Below are 19493 nucleotides of genomic sequence, written 5' to 3' on the forward strand. Positions count from 1 at the left end.
AACAGCAGCATATACACAATAACAGCAGCGTGATTTAAGTAATGAAGTGAAACAATGTCCAGAATGTCCAGTGTGTGTAAGAACTGTATGTGTGGGTCAGTACTGTGTGGTGGTGTGATTGAGAGACCGTATCGCCTGCGGGAAGAAGCTCCTCCTCAGTCTCTCTGTGTTGGTCTTCAGGGAGCGGAATCGCTTTCCTGACCTCAACAGAGAGAACAGTCTGTTGTTGGGATGGCTGAGGTCCTTCACGATCTTCCTGGCCTTGGTCCAGCACCGCCTGCTGTAGATTGAGTGCAGGTCAGGGAGCTCGGAGCGGATGGTGCGCTCAGCTGACCGCACAACCCTCTGTAGAGCTCGTCTGTCCTGCATGGTGCTGTTCCCGAACCAGGTTAAGATGTTTCCCGTCAGGATGCTCTCTATGGTGCAGGAATAAAAGTTCCTGAGCACCTTGGAGGGCAGTTGGAAGTCTCTCAAGCGTCTGAGGTGGTAGAGACGCTGACGGGCCTTTTTCACCACGGTGTTGATGTGACAGGACCATGACAGGTCCTGCGTGATGTGAACTCCGAGGTATTTGAAGCTGTCCACTCTCTCCACTGGGCACTCGTTGATGACGGGGGTCTGGTAGTTCCTCTCCTGCTTAGTGCTGAAGTCCACTATCAGCTCCTTTGTCTTACTGACGTTTAGAAGGAGGTTGTTCCTCTGGCACCAGTTCTCCAGATTCCTAATCTCCTTCAGGTAGGCCGTCTCGTTGTTATCAGAGATCAGGCCCACCACGACGGTGTCGTCAGCAAACTTGATGATGGTGGTGGAGCTGGTAGTGGCCACGCAGTCATATGTGTACAAAGAGTACAGCAGGGGGCTCAGAACACACCCCTGGGGGGCTCCAGTGCTGAGAGTGGTGGAGGCTGAGACATGTCCGCCCATCCTTACTGCCTGTGGTCTGCCAGTTAGGAAGTTGGAGATCCACAGACACATAGATGAGCTGAGTCCCAGATGCTCCAGCTTGGTGGTGAGTGTGGAGGGAATTATGGTGTTAAATGCAGAGCTGTAGTCTATGAAGAGCATTTTAACATAATTTCCCCTTCTAGTGTCCAAGTGAGTGAGTGATGTGTGGAGGAGATGAGAGATGGCATCGTCTGTGGAACGATTTGGACGGTAAGCAAACTGTAGTGGGTCCAGTGTGTCTGGTAGTGAAGAAATGATGAAGTCTCTGACCAGGCGTTCAAAGCACTTCATCACTACTGAGGTGAGGGCTACAGGGCGATAGTCATTGAGAGAAGCAGGGTGGGGTTTCTTCGGGACAGGAACAATGATGGACTCTTTGAAGCATGTGGGGATCACCGACTGAGATAGAGAGATGTTGAATATCTCAGTGAACACAGGAGCTAGCTGGTATGCGCAGTCTCTTAGGATACGACCTGGGATGCCGTCTGGTCCTGCTGCTTTCCTGGTGTTCACTCTCTTGAAGGCTCTCCTTACTTCATGCTCGGAGATGACGAGCACGTTTCCGGTGCTGGCAGTATCTTCCTGTCTGCAGCCGTTAGCGCCGCTAACACTAGCATTGTTGGAGTCCTTAGCTGCAGCCTCGAAGCGAGCATAGAAAGTGTTCAGCTCGTCTGCCAGAGTCACGGCCGCGTTCGTCATACCGGTTGTTGGTGCTTTATAGTCCGTTATTGTCCTTAGTCCCCGCCACAGGCTCCTAGAGTCACTCTGTTGGAGTTGTGACTCTAGTTTCCTCCCGTAGCACTGCTTCGCCTCTTTCACCGCCCTCCGCACGTTATATGACGCGGCTTTGTACGGGTCCATGTCCCCCGTCATGAGTCCCGTGTTGTAGGCAGCGGTGCGGGATCTCAGAGCGTCGCGGATGGTTTTATCCACCCACGGCTTCTGGTTGGGAAACGTTGTGATAGTCATCATGTTTAGGTGGAAACAAGCAATCTAACTTTAACTCTGTTAAATGTCATATATTCTGTTTTCATGGATGCCTGGATGTTACACCTGGTAAAGCAGCCGCACTGATCATTTTATTAAAGATGAAAGAATTTAGACAGTTTGTAACTCTCAGTGATGCTGCAGAGTTCCTTTGACTTTGGGATCCTGCAGCAGAGTTTGGACCTGGAAATGGCTAATGACATCAAACTTAATGGCCGGATAGCATTTCTATTGCTTAATGCATAATTGTGTTGTGAATATTCATCCTTAATCTGTGAAAAAGCATAAGGTTCAGAAAAATTATAGTAATTACAAAATGGTACATTTCAGGCTAGAATAGCAAAGGGGAACCTGTCAGTAGAGCAACGAAGGAGAAGGAACAGGGATGATCAAAAAAGAAGGAGAGAAAAAATTAACAGCCAGCCTGAGTTGAAGAAAGAGTTTCTCATAAAGGAAAGGGAAAGATATAGAGTGAAAGAGGGAAAAATAAAGAACACCAGTAATCTGAAAGGAAGAGAAAAAAGTCAGAAGAGAAGGTTTTGGAAACAAGCACAGAGAGACAAAAGGAGAGAAAGTCCAGCAGGGTCTAAACACACAACCACAGAGAACTTTAGGAATCAAGGAGTAGTACACAGCAAATTCAAAAGTGTTAAATTTTTTGGTGTTAATAGTCTCCTTGCAAAAGTAGAGTTAATTTTACTCTAAGCAGAGTCACATTCTTTTAATGTAACTCTGAGGTGTAAAATGATAGTAGTTAAAATCGAGTGTTAAAAATGAGTGTTTCTCTGTCAAATCTGGAGGTGTTACAATGGAAACATTAACTCTTGACCTCTTAACTCTGAACTCCTAGAGGGGCTATGACACCAACAGAGTAAATTCACAGACTCCGCCCCCAGCACGGCTCCAATCGAAGCTGAAGTGAAGCAGTTTCAGAACATTTTGCTCTACATATTTGAGTTGTTTGCCATGCTTGGTAAGTCATTTTTTCAAAGATTGTTTCAATTGTTATTAGCTTTTACTTCTGTGGCTCTTTGGAGTTGAGACAAAGCTGTGTGAAAGGCATTAGCCATGTTGCTCGCTGATAGCGTAATATTCTGTTTTAGCTAGCTGAAAGGTATTGTTTGCGGGCAAATACCACAGCCTTGAAAAAAAGCTTGCATGTGAATTTTCAGTCAAATCTTTGGTCAAATACACCTAAAACAATGTCTAGAGTGTGAAATGTTGGTATAATGGTGCTACTTGAAGCCTGAAAATGATCGCCCATAAAAAAAAACAAAAAAAAACGAGCAAACAGCAGTAGCAGGCGTCCTGACTGGATTCTACGTTAGCATAGATCCCTCCAGAGTTTTGTGCACACGGTTTAGGTAAAAATTAAAAAGGTTGAGGTTTTACATTTAGTTCAGTATTACCTGTTGCCTGTGTCTTTGTCTTTTGGGAAAATACTTTACACAAGTAATGGCTCAAAGAGGATTCCTTTTTTTTTTTACTGTGCTGCAATTGTTTACTGGATTATTTGTGCCATTAATTAGTGTCAACTAATTTTTATTCGATCTCCACACAGGATATGCTTGTGAAGATGGAATATGGGGGAGAGCAGAAGTGCGTTGAAGTTCCACAAAGTGATGAATGAAGGACATGCATATTGTATTGAAGAAATAAGTGATGAGAATGCTGTTATTTGCATTTACCATGTCAGACCTTTTGATAAACAAAATTCTAATGAAAGTGAGAACATGTATACTGTTACGTCTTTCAGAAAATGTTTTGAAATTGTGGTGCACAGTTCAGAATAAATGTTTTTCAAAAACCATTGCATCTTTTTAGTAAATGTTTATTTCCAAAAGAAATTTCTAGAAGTTCAGAACAGTAAAATTCCCGCTTTTTAGAATGAATTAGAAGATAACTCTTACGTAGTTAAACTAAAATACTCTTTGAGAGTTAATATATAAACTCTTAACACCAAGTGTTAAATTATCAACTCCAGACAGATTTAGTGTTTAACACTAAATCAGAGTTAACGTACCAACTCTCCAAAAAGAGTTAAATTAACACTCTCTGGTGTGGACCCATATAGACACTTTAATAGTGTTGAAATCAAATCCGACAGTGTTAATTTGGACATGCTGGATTTGCTGTGTAGGCAGCTACTTGCTGGTGAACTATTAAGATGTAGAACTTGACATGTGCAAAAACAGAATCGTTATGATGTGTCTTGTGATATTACAAAGGTTGTTAAGGTTTAATTGTCATTTTGAAAGAAATAATATCTTGTTTTCTACTAGAGCAGGGGTGTCAAACTCAAATACACAGTGGGCCAAAATTCAAAACTGGAACAAACTCGCAGGCTAACCTTAATATTTATTGAAATATATTTATTCCTCCAGATATAAGAATGAATCTTTTCTTATGGACTCAAACACGTTTTGGTGAAAAACTGAATATGGAACAAGCAAAGCTTAATACTAAACAATATATATATTAGCTGTATAATACCAGTAGACCAGCTCTGATAGTCATTTGGTGTGGCTTCGCGGGCCAAATGTAATTAGGCTTCGGGCCAAATTTGGCCTGCGGGCCAGAGTTTGACACCTATGTACTAGAGTGTCACCACCGTCAGACCTTGTCAACTCCATAATATAGAGTTTTTGTTTATTTTTCTCTTTTGGAGAACCATATAGTTTCCTCTCTCATGATCTTCCAATAAAAATACGTAATTTTCTCAATAAATGTGTAATTTGCTGCTTAATATGACTGTTTCTTATACAGATTAAATACAAGCTTCTGAAAATATGTATGACTGTAACTCTAATAATAAAAAGCCAAAACAATCTTAATTTTAAATGTGGTATAATTACTTTGAAAACATATGTGCATAAACAATAGAATAGAGAAGCTGCTAATAGTCAAAAGAGCTGAAACAACTTAATTTAAAATATATATTTTTGCATTTCTTTGTGTCTGACGGTGTTGACAAAAACCTTGCACTTCTCCAGGAAAAACACAAATTATTAAAAAATGTTACACCTGGGAGATTGTACCAAAACATGGTGAGACAGCCAAAACTTTGTGTAACAATTATATGTAAATATGTTTTTGAAAAATCAAAAAATATATTTTAGAAAATTAAAACCTTTTTTGTCCCTAATCTCAGGAATCACTGATCTGTAAACTGAAACTTTGGCCCAAGAACAAGGTATTGAACTCAACTATAGATTTGAAGAATTGTTACACTCAGTAACAATTCTTCAAAAAGCCCTGCTGTTCAAGCAGGGCTTTTTGGTAAATGCCACCTACATGCTAAAATACCTGCAGCGGTATCCTGGACATGTATTCAAATTAATTAAAATGATAAAAATTGTAACCTGATGATTTACAAAAAAGCAATGGCACCACTGAGTATTTATTTATTTATTTATTACTTCTTTCAATAATTGTCAAGACCCTTCCTGTCTAATAACATAAAGCATTAAACTTTAGGTTTACGACAAATTAAACCATCGCCATATTGTTATGAACATGTACATGTAGAATATCTTAAATGGCATCGTAAAATAGCATTTTTCTGTTCTTACCTACTGGCTGGTAGCCCTGCCTCATAGGACCTCCAAATGGGTTACGACTGCCAAAGGAGCCGCTGTCAATGGAACCATATGACATCCTGCCTGATGGTTGCTGAAGTGTCAGCTGCACACAACTGGGGAGGAAACAATAACCTGAATCAAACGAAAGAACGTAATTTATTTCCACTTTGGTCTTCTTCTAGTGTAAAATGAAATGCACTCCAAGAACTGACAGTAGGTGACAAAGTACACATGGGTTGTATGATGTATTTGTAGATGTAAACCATGTACAGATGGAATCATAAGAGAAAAATTCCTACTAGAGTTATTTTCTGATCTCTGTCGAGAACCAGCGATGTGACTGTTGCTGAATATGGGATAGTTCTTACTATAAAGAATGCAAAAAAACATAAGGGCACATACAACATACTTGCAGCATCCGCAGTTAGCAGTAGCATCCATAATTGTACAATACCAATGTAGTCGATGGATTAAAAATAAGGTTTTGCGTGTCAAAGTAATGCTCATATCTATCCTAGTATGAAAACATTCTACAACTGATTGAAATTTGAAGAAACAACAGCTCAGTATATCCAACGTGCCTATGTCTGTGTTGTAGAGATAGCTGAAGTAGGGCTGCTTAAACTGTTACCAGCCAAACTCTCATAGAATAGTACTTTGCGACTCAAGGCAGGTCTAGACTGCACTGATTCAAGCAACAGAACTGCAAGGAAAGACTCCTGCTTATGTTAAAGGTAGAAATTTATAGTGAGTACAACTGTAAATAGAGCAATGACTCACTTTCTGTAAAGAAACCATTTGAAGGCAAAGAAAACACAAGAACACAAGGACTTTATTTATTCAGGTCAAATGGAAATCACATCACCAAATGATAGTATCTTAACATTGCTTCATGTTATTCATGTTCCTAATTAATATTTAGTCTTTAACATGAATTTTGGGTAACTATAGCATGTCAGGACGTTGTATCACATTGCTACTTCATGTTTGCTTATTCCACAGTTGTGGCCCCCTCTCCCTTCCATATGGCTCGCAGCAATTTGGAGTGGCTAACTCTAGACCTTTAGTGGAAATGTCTTTCTCATTGCCTGTGTACAACTCAACTCTGTGATGTTATAGACTTATACACTTCATCCATTGCTTAGATTCCTATAAAATGCTCTATTCTGCCGTATATCTGCCTTTACATTGTTCCTACAGCTTGAAATAAGGTCATAAGATGGCAAGCCTATCAATCTTTACAGCAGAGACATGGCAACATGCTCCATTGATGTACAGATTTTTTTTAATAGCCAATGTGGATTGATTTATAATAGCAAAAAATCATTGGATGATGTATTTGAGCCGTTTATAAAATTGTGTACCTGCTACCAGTGGCTTTATACTCAAATGTGTGTGTTGCCACTGGAATGAACATTTTATTTCATGAATTGTCTTGTTTCATACTATGGCAGAAATGCTGGACTCTTGTAGTGACAATTACAGCTAATTTGTGAATATTATCTTTCTTACCTTATCATCAAATTCCTTTACTTGAAAGAGCACTGTTGGTTATATGTAGGTAGTACATTTTAAAGGAACTGGAGCAGCTTAATCCTTCTAACATGCAAGGACTAAAAACATAAGTATTTCAGTGTCGTTAGGATGTTAACCCATAGCCCACTTAGAAAAGTAAAAGAGTAGTGGGCAGAGAATACTTCTCTGAATGCTACAGAAAAGGTCAAAGAATCATGCGAACATGTGTTTCACCAGCGGCCAGAGTCACACAGATGACGCTGAAATCAACAAATCTCTCTGACTGCTTCAGCATGCCTACCAAAGGTCAGAATGTGATACTGGTCAAAGGGCCAAAACTCCTTCTCTGACCGTGAAAGACAAGCATTCAGACAAGCAGGAGAATATGATTACACACTGGAGTCACTGAGCTGCCCATTGTTGTGATGAAGCCAGTGAATCGGACCTATAGGACTGGCATAATGAGAGCAAAGTGGGACAGATACAGATTCACTGGGCCACGAGAAGGTTTAATCCGATTAATTTTCATTGAGAAGGGAGATTAATTACTTTTGGCAGTCCATAAACAATCTTCACTCTGCTTGATTTCAAGCCCAGTGACTGTGACACACATCCCTTATGAAGTGTGGACATGCACCATTTCTGTCTGCATGTAATGTGGATGGATGCACATTCGCATTCACACAAATCTGAATAAACCTCACCCTTCCACCAATGAGTGGAAATATAAATCCCCCACTTGGTTCAGTTGGCTTCTCAGACAAGTAGAAATTGAGGTCAGAGTGGTGGTGAAACTTAAAAATCATTGCTGTGCTATTACTCATGCACATGATGGCATCATCCCTGGTGATGTCACCAGAGCCTGCCCTGTCCTCAGAATCCCAGCAGTCTGTCACATCATCATCACTGTGGTTAAAAGTGAGGCCAAGAGCTGCTTCTGTTCTCTTATTGATAAATAATCATTTATACAGACACATTTGCACAAGGAATGAAGTTGTCATAAAGCCAGACTGAGACAGTGCAAATATCATTTTGCCTCTTTGACAAGCCTGTGTATAAACGGCTTTAACATTGTGGTTCAACCATTGTTAAACTATTGTTAAGTTAAACATACAGTATGAAACCACTGAGTTTAGATAAGGTGCTAAACACTCCTTTACCCTCTAGCAGGTTTTTGCCTTTAAGTTTCTTGTTTTGTTGTTTAGCTGAAACTATGTGCACAGAGCTGCAATTAAGTCTACATCAGTCTGTCAAGATAGGAGAGAATGTACTGACAGCTGCTGATTCTCAGCACAGACTGGATGGACATGATGCCGCATTAACAGCATGCTGAGCGAAACACCTCAGGAATTGGTGATTTATTTTTTTTTAGCATGTGGCAATCTTCGGGAGCAAAAGCTTTTTAATAAATTTGTCGGATAGTGTAAAATCACAACAGCAGTTGCTTTCAGGTGATTTATCCTGTAAAGTAAAGACCCTATAGCAGGGGTATCAAACTCATTTTACATCGCGGGCTGCATACAGCCCACTTTGACATAAGTGGGCCGAACCAGTGAAACTCCCCTTTCTGTCAGTGTAAAGAAGTTACATATTTAACTGTTTTTCTACATGATAAAGAAAAAGCTGTGACAAAGAAAGAAATCTGTCAGCAAATTGTAAGAAAGAAAACTGTAAACTTACAGAAAAAAGTTTAAGTAGCTCATTGCTTAGACTGACCATATTTTTTGTTAACTAAATGTGGAAGAGCAGCGGCTCTACTCTGAGCCCCTCCCAGATGGCTGAACTTCTCACCCTATCTCTAAGGGAGAGGCCAGCCACCCTTAGGAGGAAGCTCATTTCGGCTGCTTGTATCCGCGATCTCGTTCTTTCGGTCACTACCCACAGCTCGTGGCCATAGGTGAGGGTAGGGACGTAGATCGACCGGTAAATTGAGAGTTTCACTTTTACACTCAGCTCTCTCTTCACCACGACGGACTGGTGCAGCGTCTGCATCACTGCGGCACACTCAGCTGCGAACCGTTCCAGTGCAAACTGGAGGCCCTCACCCGATGAAGCCAACAGAACCACATCATCCGTGAAAAGCAGAGACAAGATTCTGAGGCCACCAAAGTGAAAGCCCTCCGCCACTTGGCTGCGCCTAGAAATCCTGTCCATAAAAATTATGAACAGAATCGGTGACAAAGGGCAGCCCTAGCGGAGCCCATCACCCACCAGGAACGAGTCCGACTTATTACCGGCAATGCGAACCAAGCTCTTGCAACAGTTGTATAGGGATCGAATGGCCCGTAGCAATTGGCCAGACACCCCATACTCCCGCAGCACCTCCCACAGGACACCCCGATTGACACGGTCGAATGCCTTCTCCAAGTCCACAAAACACATGTAGACTGGTTGGGCAAACTCCCATGCACCCTCAAGTATCCTCGAGAGGATAAAGAGCTGGTCCAGTGTTCCGCGACCAGGACGGGGCGGACCTCATCCACACCAGGGGGCTCTGCCACCAAGGAGCTGTTTAACTGCCTCAGTGACCTCGCCCCCGGAAATTGGTGGGTCATCCCCCTCATCCCCACACTCTGCTTCCTCCTCGGAAGACGTGTCAGTGGGAATAAGGAGGTATTCCTTCCACCGCCCAACAATTTTCTCAGTCGAAGTCAGCAGCGCTGGGCCAGCACTATACACAGTGCAGGTACAGCACCGCTTTCCCCTCCTGAGACGCCTGACGGTTGGCCTCTCCGAACTCCTCCCACACCCGAGTTTTTGCTTCAGCCACTGGCCGAGCCGCATTCTGTTTGGCCTGTCGGTACCTGTCAGCTGTCTCCGAAGTCCCACAGGCTAACCAAGCCCGATAGGACTCCGGAGGCAGCCTGGTGGCTCCCTTCACCTCTGGTGTCGGAGATTACCACCACGACAGGCACCAACCACCTTGAAGCCGCAGCTCAATGCAGCAGCTTCAGCAATGGAGATGCTGAACATGGTCCATTCGGACTCAATGTCCCCAGTCTCCCTCGGAATGCTTTTGAAGCTCTGCCGGAGGTGTGCGTTAAAGATCTTGCGGACTGGGGCCTCTGCTAGGCGTTCCCAGCACATCCTCACTACGCATTTAGGTGCACCGGGTCTGTCCAGCGTCCTCACCCGCCACCTGATCCAACTCACCACCAGGTGGTGATCAGTTGACAGCTCAGCCCCTCTCTTTACCCGAGTGTCCAGAAGATATGGTCGCAGGTCTGGTGATACGATTACAAAATCGATCATCGACCTGCAGCCTAGAGCGTCCTGGTGCCACGTGCACTTATGGACACTCTTATGTTCAAGATTCAATCAAATTTAGGTTTTCTTTGCTCAAAATAAATTTCTCCTCAAAATGCAACACTTGCACCACCAATTCTTTTTTACGTGCGCTCAAAATTGTTTTATGTGCGCTCAGAATAGTGGCACAAAAATAACGCCATACTTGTTGACAGTGAAAATCCTGACCTTGAGATGCATTATTACAAGAAACATAAATTATAAAGGCTAATGTAACAAAAATAGCACATATCATAATCTTGAATTGCAAGAATTTACAATTTCCATCAATGCTTGGAAAAAAAAAAAGATTTTCTTGTAGTAAACATGTGGCTTTGATGCAATTTCACAACACACAAAAATTCCAAAGATTTTTCTAGCACATCAAATGCCTCCTTTGAATGAAGACAGCCTTTCCTTTTAGAGGAAAATAAGCCCTTACACTGGTAAACAGAGTAGATGTGAGGTAGAGTGGTGTGCACCCCTGTGTGACACTGCAGGACACAGAAGGATGGTAAATGCAGGCCTGGCAGGGCAGAATGACTGGATCCGCAGCTACTCGACACCCCCACTGGTTTCATTCAGTTCCCTACTCCTTTCACAGCTGTCATTATCTGCAACACAAGGCTTAGCTTAGCCCGAGCAGGCAACTGAGCAGAAATAAGCCTACGCCCTGGACACAAATGCTACATTTATCACAAACAAGCAAGGGCCAACCTGAGATGGAACTGTGAGTGACCATGTATAAATATGTGTGTGTGCGTCTGTGTGTATATGAAGGCTGATGTGATCAAATTGTTAAAAAAAAAGTGCTGATATTATCAACCATAATAGTTAACTTTTTATACATATAAATACACACATAATCTTATATATATATATATATATATATATATATATATATATATATATATATATATATATATATATATATATATATATGTATGTATATGTATATATATATATATATTATAACAGTGCTGCACAATTATTTTGATCTGCATTAACATCAGAACTTTTATAGAGAGAGTACTGCCTTCACATTTGTACAAATATTTGCATAAATATAAAATATAATGCAAAATTAAAGCGACAGTGCACTGCTCTCACTTTTATATAGTTCTACAGTAATATAAAAAATATCTAAAACTTCCTTCATTGTAGCTACGTAATGGATGTGACTGGGCAAAGAGATAACGCATCGTTTGTCCAGTAAGTTGTCCATTTTCCTTTAGACTTTGTTAGACATTGTGGTTAGTGGACATTTATATTTGGCCAAATGGAATTGGTGATTTCAGTGCATCCTGATGCTTTGTACAGGTGCACTTTTATGGACAGCTGACTTTATGTTGGATCATTCACGTTAGCAGCCATTGCATTGTTTTTCTTGACCTTCACACATCAATTGAACTACAGTTTGTGCATATGATTTGTTCCTGCCACTCGCCCTAAATCCATGTATTTCCACACAACAGATGATGATCCACTTCAAGGGACAAGCTCTTCACCTTCTGCTGTGGTAGACACTTGATTTTCGCTGTGTGTCTTTTTAAGGCAGAGTTATTGAACCAGACTAGTCCAGGAAATTTCAAGCTGTACAGTGCACTAATTTAGAGCGTGATTTGCTCTTGCTTTGTGTTTACTGATGGAGCACACATTTTCAGGATCACTCATTCATGCTCATGTAATTGTGGGAGGCAACAATCATGATTGTTGTTTAAATGTAATTAATTGCACATCCCTAATATATAATATTTAGAGTTTCTCAATCACTGCCATTAAGCATCAGAAACATATTAACTCTTTCTGTGTAAGGCATTTGGTCATCAACAGGTTGCTGCTATTTGAGCATTTAGGATTTGGCAGGTTGGGAAACTGTAATTTCCAGTGAGTGCCAAGCCTCTTCCTTTAATGACTGCGATTATTCAGAAACGAATGTGGCGGTGACCATGACCAGTGTGCCCTCCACCAGTGTACTTTAAACTGTACAATAGCAATTAACCCAGTTTGGCAAAAAATATTTCTTTAACTATCTGTGCACATGGTATTGACTGAAAGGACCCAACTGACCACCATAAAAAGTTGCCTTGAAAGGAGTTTATACTAAAATGCCTGTCAGTTTGAAATACTCAACAAAAGACACAGGTAATGAGTAACAACATTCCAGATTTTTCCAGCCCACTGTCTAGTCAGAAAGTGGAGCCTACACGACTGCCAACACGAGCAATTATTTCACCACTAAGTCATGCCATTTCAGCATCTGCTGCATCAGCTCCTAATAATACATTTCCTTCATTATACAGTAGGAAAACATCTCTCTTTCATGAGCCCACATCTGGACAGAAGCTAAAGAAGCAGAAGCTGGTGGTATCAGTGAACTGCATCTTCTCAGTAGCAAACAACAGACTACACAGAAAAAATAGGTTAGTGAACTAAGTGCAGAACAAAATATTTGTGTCAGGTGGTGGAGAAGAGTGAAAACAGCAAAATACAGTGATGTGATGGATGTCAACTGTTTGTTAACAAGCTCATCACATCAAGTAAAACAGAGAAGATGCTGAGCCCATTCCCCAGAGGTGTCAATTAGTGCAATTTGTCAAAACTGTTCTGTTCATTTGCTCAACATGTTCCAAATGGCCACAACAGAAGCTTTCAGTGCCGAAACCTAACCAGCAAGTGAAAATGAAAGTAAGAAGTGAGAGGAAAACTTCAGAGTACAAAAAACAATGGTCCCAGCATGACATGGAACTACAGCTTCCTGGCCCATAAACCTGCAAAATGTCACCACCTCTCTTCTTCCAATCTGATGTAGACATTGTTGGTCTCTAACATGGAATTGTTATTTGTCATTGTCAAATACTGCCATGGCCAGTGTGCATGCATGTTGACATTGCATGCAACAATCATCTGACAAAGCTGTTATATTACGTGATGAGTTCAAATGTATTGATGAATCCCAAAAATTGTTTTTCACAGCACACACTCACCTAAGGAACCATATACCAACAGTAAACAGAAGGCAAATACGATGTTTCACATCGGTTGCATGAGCTAAAAAAATTATTAACAGCAAATCATTAGCAACAATATCAGTGCATTAAAACTGGAGTTATTGGACTTGACCCGACAAAGACCTGTGAATGAACACAAATAGTCAAAAAAATAGTCTCAGTCCGAGGGGAACCTGCACATATCCAAACCAACCTGATAGAGCAATGAATTTTTAACCAGGGATGGCGGTAAAGAGACTCAAACATTAATTCAAAAAATCTAAAGTTATCATAGTTAATATTAGGTATGTCATTGGGTATGGTATACCTGTGCTGCAACACATGCTTTATCCATTTTCTTGCAGAATTTGATATTACATTGTTAATATGAAGCATTAATATGAAGTGTAGCATCCATATAAGCTTGTTGTCATCTGTGTCTGTACCAGAAATTTCTGTAACTTTTGATATATCCACTACTCTATCCATGTCTATAATTACTAAACCCCCACACACAAGCAACACTGACATACAGTGATTACTTCTTCTTTTTTTTTTATGTTTATTTATAAGATTTTAAGTTCAAAGTTACATAACGTCACACCAGACAAAGGACATAAGATTCAAAAACAATAACTTAAGCACAGAAAAAAAAAAGAAAAAACAGAAACCAAACACAAAAAAAACCCCAAACAGGAAAACAGGAAAGAAAAGGAAAAAAATAAATAAATAAATAAATAAATAAAAATACACCAGTTAGCCAGTACAAATCAAAAGTTCAAAAAAAACACCATTGTCCAAAGAAGATGATCTTCTGTGTGAGTTTAGACAGGGCAACAGAGAGTTCACCAAGACCAGAAGATGTGGGAAAGATGTGTCCAGGAAGCACTCAGGGTGCAGTTTCACAAAAACACAAAGTGCAGTCAAATGGGTTAAAGTTTATGTTATATTCCCATTAATATGATTGAGAAAAGGGCCCCAGATTTCAACAAACTTAAAATGGGTGTCAGCCAAATGATAACGAACCTCTTCAATATACAAACAAGCAATCATCTCCAAATCCAGCCAAACCCTGAACAATGGAGGAGATGGTGATTTCCAGGCTCTAAGAATAAGTCTTTTAGCTACAATCATGCCAAACATTAAGGCTTTCTGAAGAGGACGTCTGAGTGCCAATGAGGTTAGGGAGCAGCCTAGCACTGCAAGTACACCATCCGGCTCTAATTTAAAGTCATAAATCCGGTTATGTACAGGGAGTGCAGAATTATTAGGCAAGTTGTATTTTTGAGGAATAATTTTATTATTGAGCAACAACCATGTTCTCAATGAACCCAAAAAACTCATTAATATCAAAGCTGAATGTTTTTGGAAGTAGTTTTTAGTTTGTTTTTAGTTTTAGCTATTTTAGGGGGATATCTGTGTGTGCAGGTGACTATTACTGTGCATAATTATTAGGCAACTTAACAAAAAACAAATATATACCCATTTCAATTATTTATTTTTACCAGTGAAACCAATATAACATCTCACATTCACAAATATACATTTCTGACATTCAAAAACAAAACAAAAACATATCAGCGACCAATATAGCCACCTTTCTTTGCAAGGACACTCAAAAGCCTGCCATCCATGGATTCTGTCAGTGTTTTGATCTGTTCACCATCAACATTGCGTGCAGCAGCAACCACAGCCTCCCAGACACTGTTCAGAGAGGTGTACTGTTTTCCCTCCTTGTAAATCTCACATTTGATGATGGACCACAGGTTCTCAATGGGGTTCAGATCAGGTGAACAAGGAGGCCATGTCATTAGTTTTTCTTCTTTTATACACGCCACGCTGTGGAGTACTTGGACGCGTGTGATGGAGCATTGTCCTGCATGAAAATCATGTTTTTCTTGAAGGATGCAGACTTCTTCCTGTACCACTGCTTGAAGAGGGTGTCTTCCAGAAACTGGCAGTAGGACTGGGAGTTGAGCTTGACTCCATCCTCAACCCGAAAAGGCCCCACAAGCTCATCTTTGATGATACCAGCCCAAACCAGTACTCCACCTCCACCTTGCTGGCGTCTGAGTCGGACTGGAGCTCTCTGCCCTTTACCAATCCAGCCACGGGCCCATCCATCTGGCCCATCAAGACTCACTCTCATTTCATCAGTCCATAAAACCTTAGAAAAACCAGTCTTGAGATATTTCTTGGCCCAGTCTTGACGTTTCAGCTTGTGTGTCTTGTTCAGTGGTGGTCGTCTTTCAGCCTTTCTTACCTTGGCCATGTCTCTGAGTATTGCACACCTTGTGCTTTTGGGCACTCCAGTGATGTTGCAGCTCTGAAATATGGCCAAACTGGTGGCAAGTGGCATCTTGGCAGCTGCACGCTTGACTTTTCTCAGTTCATGGGCAGTTATTTGGCGCCTTGGTTTTTCCACACGCTTCTTGCGACCCTGTTGACTATTTTGAATGAAACGCTTGATTGTTCGATAATCACGCTTCAGAAGCTTTGCAATTTTGAGACTGCTGCATCCCTCTGCAAGATATCTCACTATTTTTGACTTTTCTGAGCCTGTCAAGTCCTTCTTTTGACCCATTTTGCCAAAGGAAAGGATGTTGCCTAATAATTATGCACACCTGATATAGGGTATTGATGTCATTAGACCACACCCCTTCTCATTACAGAGATGCACATCACCTAATATGCTTAATCGGTAGTAGGCTTTCGAGCCTATACAGCTTGGAGTAAGACAACATGCATGAAGAGGATGATGTGGACAAAATACTCATTTGCCTAATAATTCTGCACTCCCTGTATATTAAATATCTCTGCCCAGAAACTCCTGAGTGTGAGGCAAGACCAGAAAAGGTGACCAAGGGTTCCATCCATTGCTTTGCATCTGTCACACAAAGACGAAATACACGGAAAAATGCTGCATAGCTTTGTTTTAGAAAAATGCAAACGATGAAGGACCTTGAATACAGTGATTACTTCTAACACTGGGACACTGCTTTCTTCTTTTATACCATAAGAGATAGACAGCACATGACAGCTTGTCCATAATTTATCAGACATACCAAGCAGGCAGGTAAAAGCATCATCATTTTTGTTTTGTTAAATTACTAATTTAATACTGATGTGAATGAACTGATTGCAACTGCTTCTGGAGGAAATCAATCTGATTTCTGACTATACAGACCACCAGCTGGCTCCTACAATTAAGGCAGGGTGAAGCACAATGCCTGTTCCTTAGTTAGGGTAGGGGCTGTTCTGAGAGTGTGGACACTGACTGTTCAATATATTTAATAAAAGGCCATGGCAGGCCCATATATCAGCTTATCTCCTCTAACCCTTAGAGTGTGTGTAATATGTGCCAGAATATTTCTGTGCATACCAAGAACTCCAAAGCATCATACCAATTGTGCACTTATTCAAGAAGACTGAACAATGAATAGACCTATTTAAAACAGCAGTGTGACCAGGGTCAGTGTTAGTATAATCATATTCCTATCAGTAGTCTGGAATCATTTCAGTGAAACATGATGGCCATTAAGACTGTAGGGCTGGATCTTCAAGACAAGACTGACCCTAATCAGCTTGCTAATTTTGAGATCTAAAACATCACGATTTCCAACTCAGATTGAAGTTCCCTGTCTAATTATCACTCTCGCACAGCACAATTAAGTGACTTGGGTCAATGAATATACAAATGTTACATATGATTCATTTACCAACCCAGAAATGTCTAATGGAATCATATTCTACAGTGTTCAGTAATGGCTCTCATTTAAACCCAATGGTTTATATGTGGCTGTGGGCAGGTCAAACAGCTCTTTGATAGTGGGTAATACGCAATGTACTAATGCTTCATAGATAATTAAATTATGCACTGCGGTGCTTTGAGATATGTGTTAGCATAGCTAACATTCATGCTAACATGATAACAAACAACAATTCTAATATGTTGAATTTCGGAAGGAATAACAATAAACATTTTAGACAACTTAAAATTCATCCTCCAGAATATCCACATGTTCCAGATGAGGTGTTAAAATATTTTATTCTGGGCTGACCAACTGAAATCTTCCAGTATTTTGCAGACATCCCAGTGTATTCTGTTCATCTGGACATTGTGTTTTCAGTAGAGAAAATGTTTCATCCTTCCTTCCTTACCCAGATGACTGAGAATGCATCAAACTGTTTTGCTGACACATTCACCGTTCCCAGATGATGAACGGGAATTCATGGGTCAGAATGGGGGATTTTTCTTAGACATTGATGACGTAAAACCCCATTTGGCTGGTGATGCTAACATCTTCACTCCTCCAGAAATGTAGCTTTTTTACTCCCTCTACACAAACTTTTTTTTTAGGTCCTCCCATTGTGCAGATAAATGATTGTAATTGATGACTGTAGAGTAATGCAATGAATTGCTAGAGATATTATGTTTACAGTAACATACTGCTTTGCAACACATTATACCCAACAGTGCTTCTGATTAACATTAAATAAATAAACATTAGTAACCATATTGTCTCAAAAGGGAAATAAAAAATATCAACATCATCATTGTATGGCTGCTCACATTACAGTAACTATTAACATTTACCAGGATCCTGGCAACAGGATTAATGTTAGAGGTGGAGGGATAGGATAGGTTTAGTCTTTTTTATTTATTTTCTACCAATTTAGCGCACCAAAATATAAACCGTATAGCAGAAGAACTATAATGTTAAAATGCACGTGTAAGACCTGACATTTAAAATTAGGCATTTTCCAAAATATTCTGATTTAACATATTGCTAAGTTTCAATAAGGAGGTTTGACTATGTACATGTAAACCCTCTGAGTCAAAAATTCAGGCTCCAGACTGCTCAAAACACTATGTGTCAGACAGTTTTCTGCCCCTGGCTCTGTATGATGTCAGACATAGTTCAAGGGGCACAGTCAGAAGAAAGTTACCTTTAAGGTAGGAGACAATGAACTGAGGGGCTGGACCAAGGCACACTATAAGAGCAATAACAATGACATTAAAAAGTGAATAATGTAAACCTCCTTTAGTGTTAAAGAACACAAATACTGATAATACCTGATAATTGGCAGAAGAAGTCCACTTTAACTGACTAAATTTAGTTCTTTCGAATATACACTCAACAAAAATATAAACGCAACACCTTTGTTACTGCTCCCATTCCCCATGGGATGGACGTAGAGACCTAAAATTCATTCCAGATACACAATATAACCATCCCTCCCAAACAGTGGTCACAAATCAGTCCAAATGTGTGGTAGTGGGCACATCTGCCATATTGAGATAATCCATCCCACCTCACAGGTGTGCCACATCAGGATGCTGATCTGACATCATGAGTAGTGCACAGGTGTACCTCAGACTGCCCACAACAAAAGGCCACCCTGGAATGTGCAGTTTTTTGCGCTATTGGGGGTCTGGGGACCCAGAACCGGTCAGTATCTGGTGTGACCACCATTTGCCTCATGCAGTGCAACACATCGTCGCATGGAGTCTATCAGATTGTCAATTGTGGCCTGTGGAATGTTGGTCCACTCCACTTCAATGGCTGTGCGAGGTTGTTGGATATTCGTGGGAACTGGTACACGCTGTCGTATACGCCGGTCAAGCACATCCCGAACATGCTCAATGGGTGACATGTCCGGTGAGTATGCTGGCCATGCAAGAACTGGGACATTCTCAGCTGCCATCTGCCCTGAACAATGTGAACCATGATTCATCCGTGAAGCGCACACCTCTCCAACGTGCCAGACGCCATCGGATGTGAGCATTTGCCCACACAAGTCTGTTACGGCGACGAGCTGGAGTCAGGTCAAGACCCCGATGAGGACGACGGGCATGCAGTTGAGCGTCCCTGAGACGGTTTCTGACAGTTTGTGCAGAAATTGTTTGGTTGTGCAAACCAATTGTTCCAGCAGCTGTCTGGGTGGCTGGTCTCAGACGATCTTGGAGGTGAACCTGCTGGATGTGGAGGTCCTGGGCTGGTGTGGTTACACGAGGTCTGCGGTTGTGAGGCTGGTTGGATGTGCTGCCATATTCTCTGAAATGCCTGTGGAGACGGCTTATGGTTGAGAAATGAACATTCAATGCACGGGCGACAGATCTGGTTGACATTCCTGCTGTCAGCATGCCAGTTGCACGCTCCCTCATTGCATGTGGCATCTGTGGCAT

The 19493-nt window shown here is 41.1% G+C and overlaps 1 protein-coding gene and 1 long non-coding RNA gene across 7 annotated transcripts in view; one reads left to right on the plus strand and one right to left on the minus strand.

Annotated features, from left to right (window-relative positions):
* The window catches only part of tsnare1 (T-SNARE Domain Containing 1), a 271580-nt gene that overhangs the window by 207913 nt on the left and 44174 nt on the right, over positions 1–19493 (minus strand). For 5 of the 6 annotated variants that reach the window (XM_076889692.1, XM_076889687.1, XM_076889688.1 and 2 more), the window contains exon 2: positions 5505–5626. In XM_076889692.1, the coding sequence (XP_076745807.1) occupies positions 5505–5589 (85 nt within the window). In that variant the 5' untranslated portion in view covers positions 5590–5626. Of the gene's footprint in view, positions 1–5504; positions 5646–19493 lie in introns of all 6 variants that reach the window. The other variant, XM_076889691.1, reaches the window with a different exon arrangement.
* Positions 2573–3742, plus strand: LOC143420919 (uncharacterized). The gene is made up of 2 exons (XR_013100673.1): positions 2573–2905; positions 3494–3742. It is a non-coding gene; the product is annotated as an uncharacterized LOC143420919 (long non-coding RNA).

Source organism: Maylandia zebra, linkage group LG11 (genome assembly GCF_041146795.1).
Source record: "Maylandia zebra isolate NMK-2024a linkage group LG11, Mzebra_GT3a, whole genome shotgun sequence".
Lineage (NCBI taxonomy): Eukaryota > Metazoa > Chordata > Actinopteri > Cichliformes > Cichlidae > Maylandia > Maylandia zebra.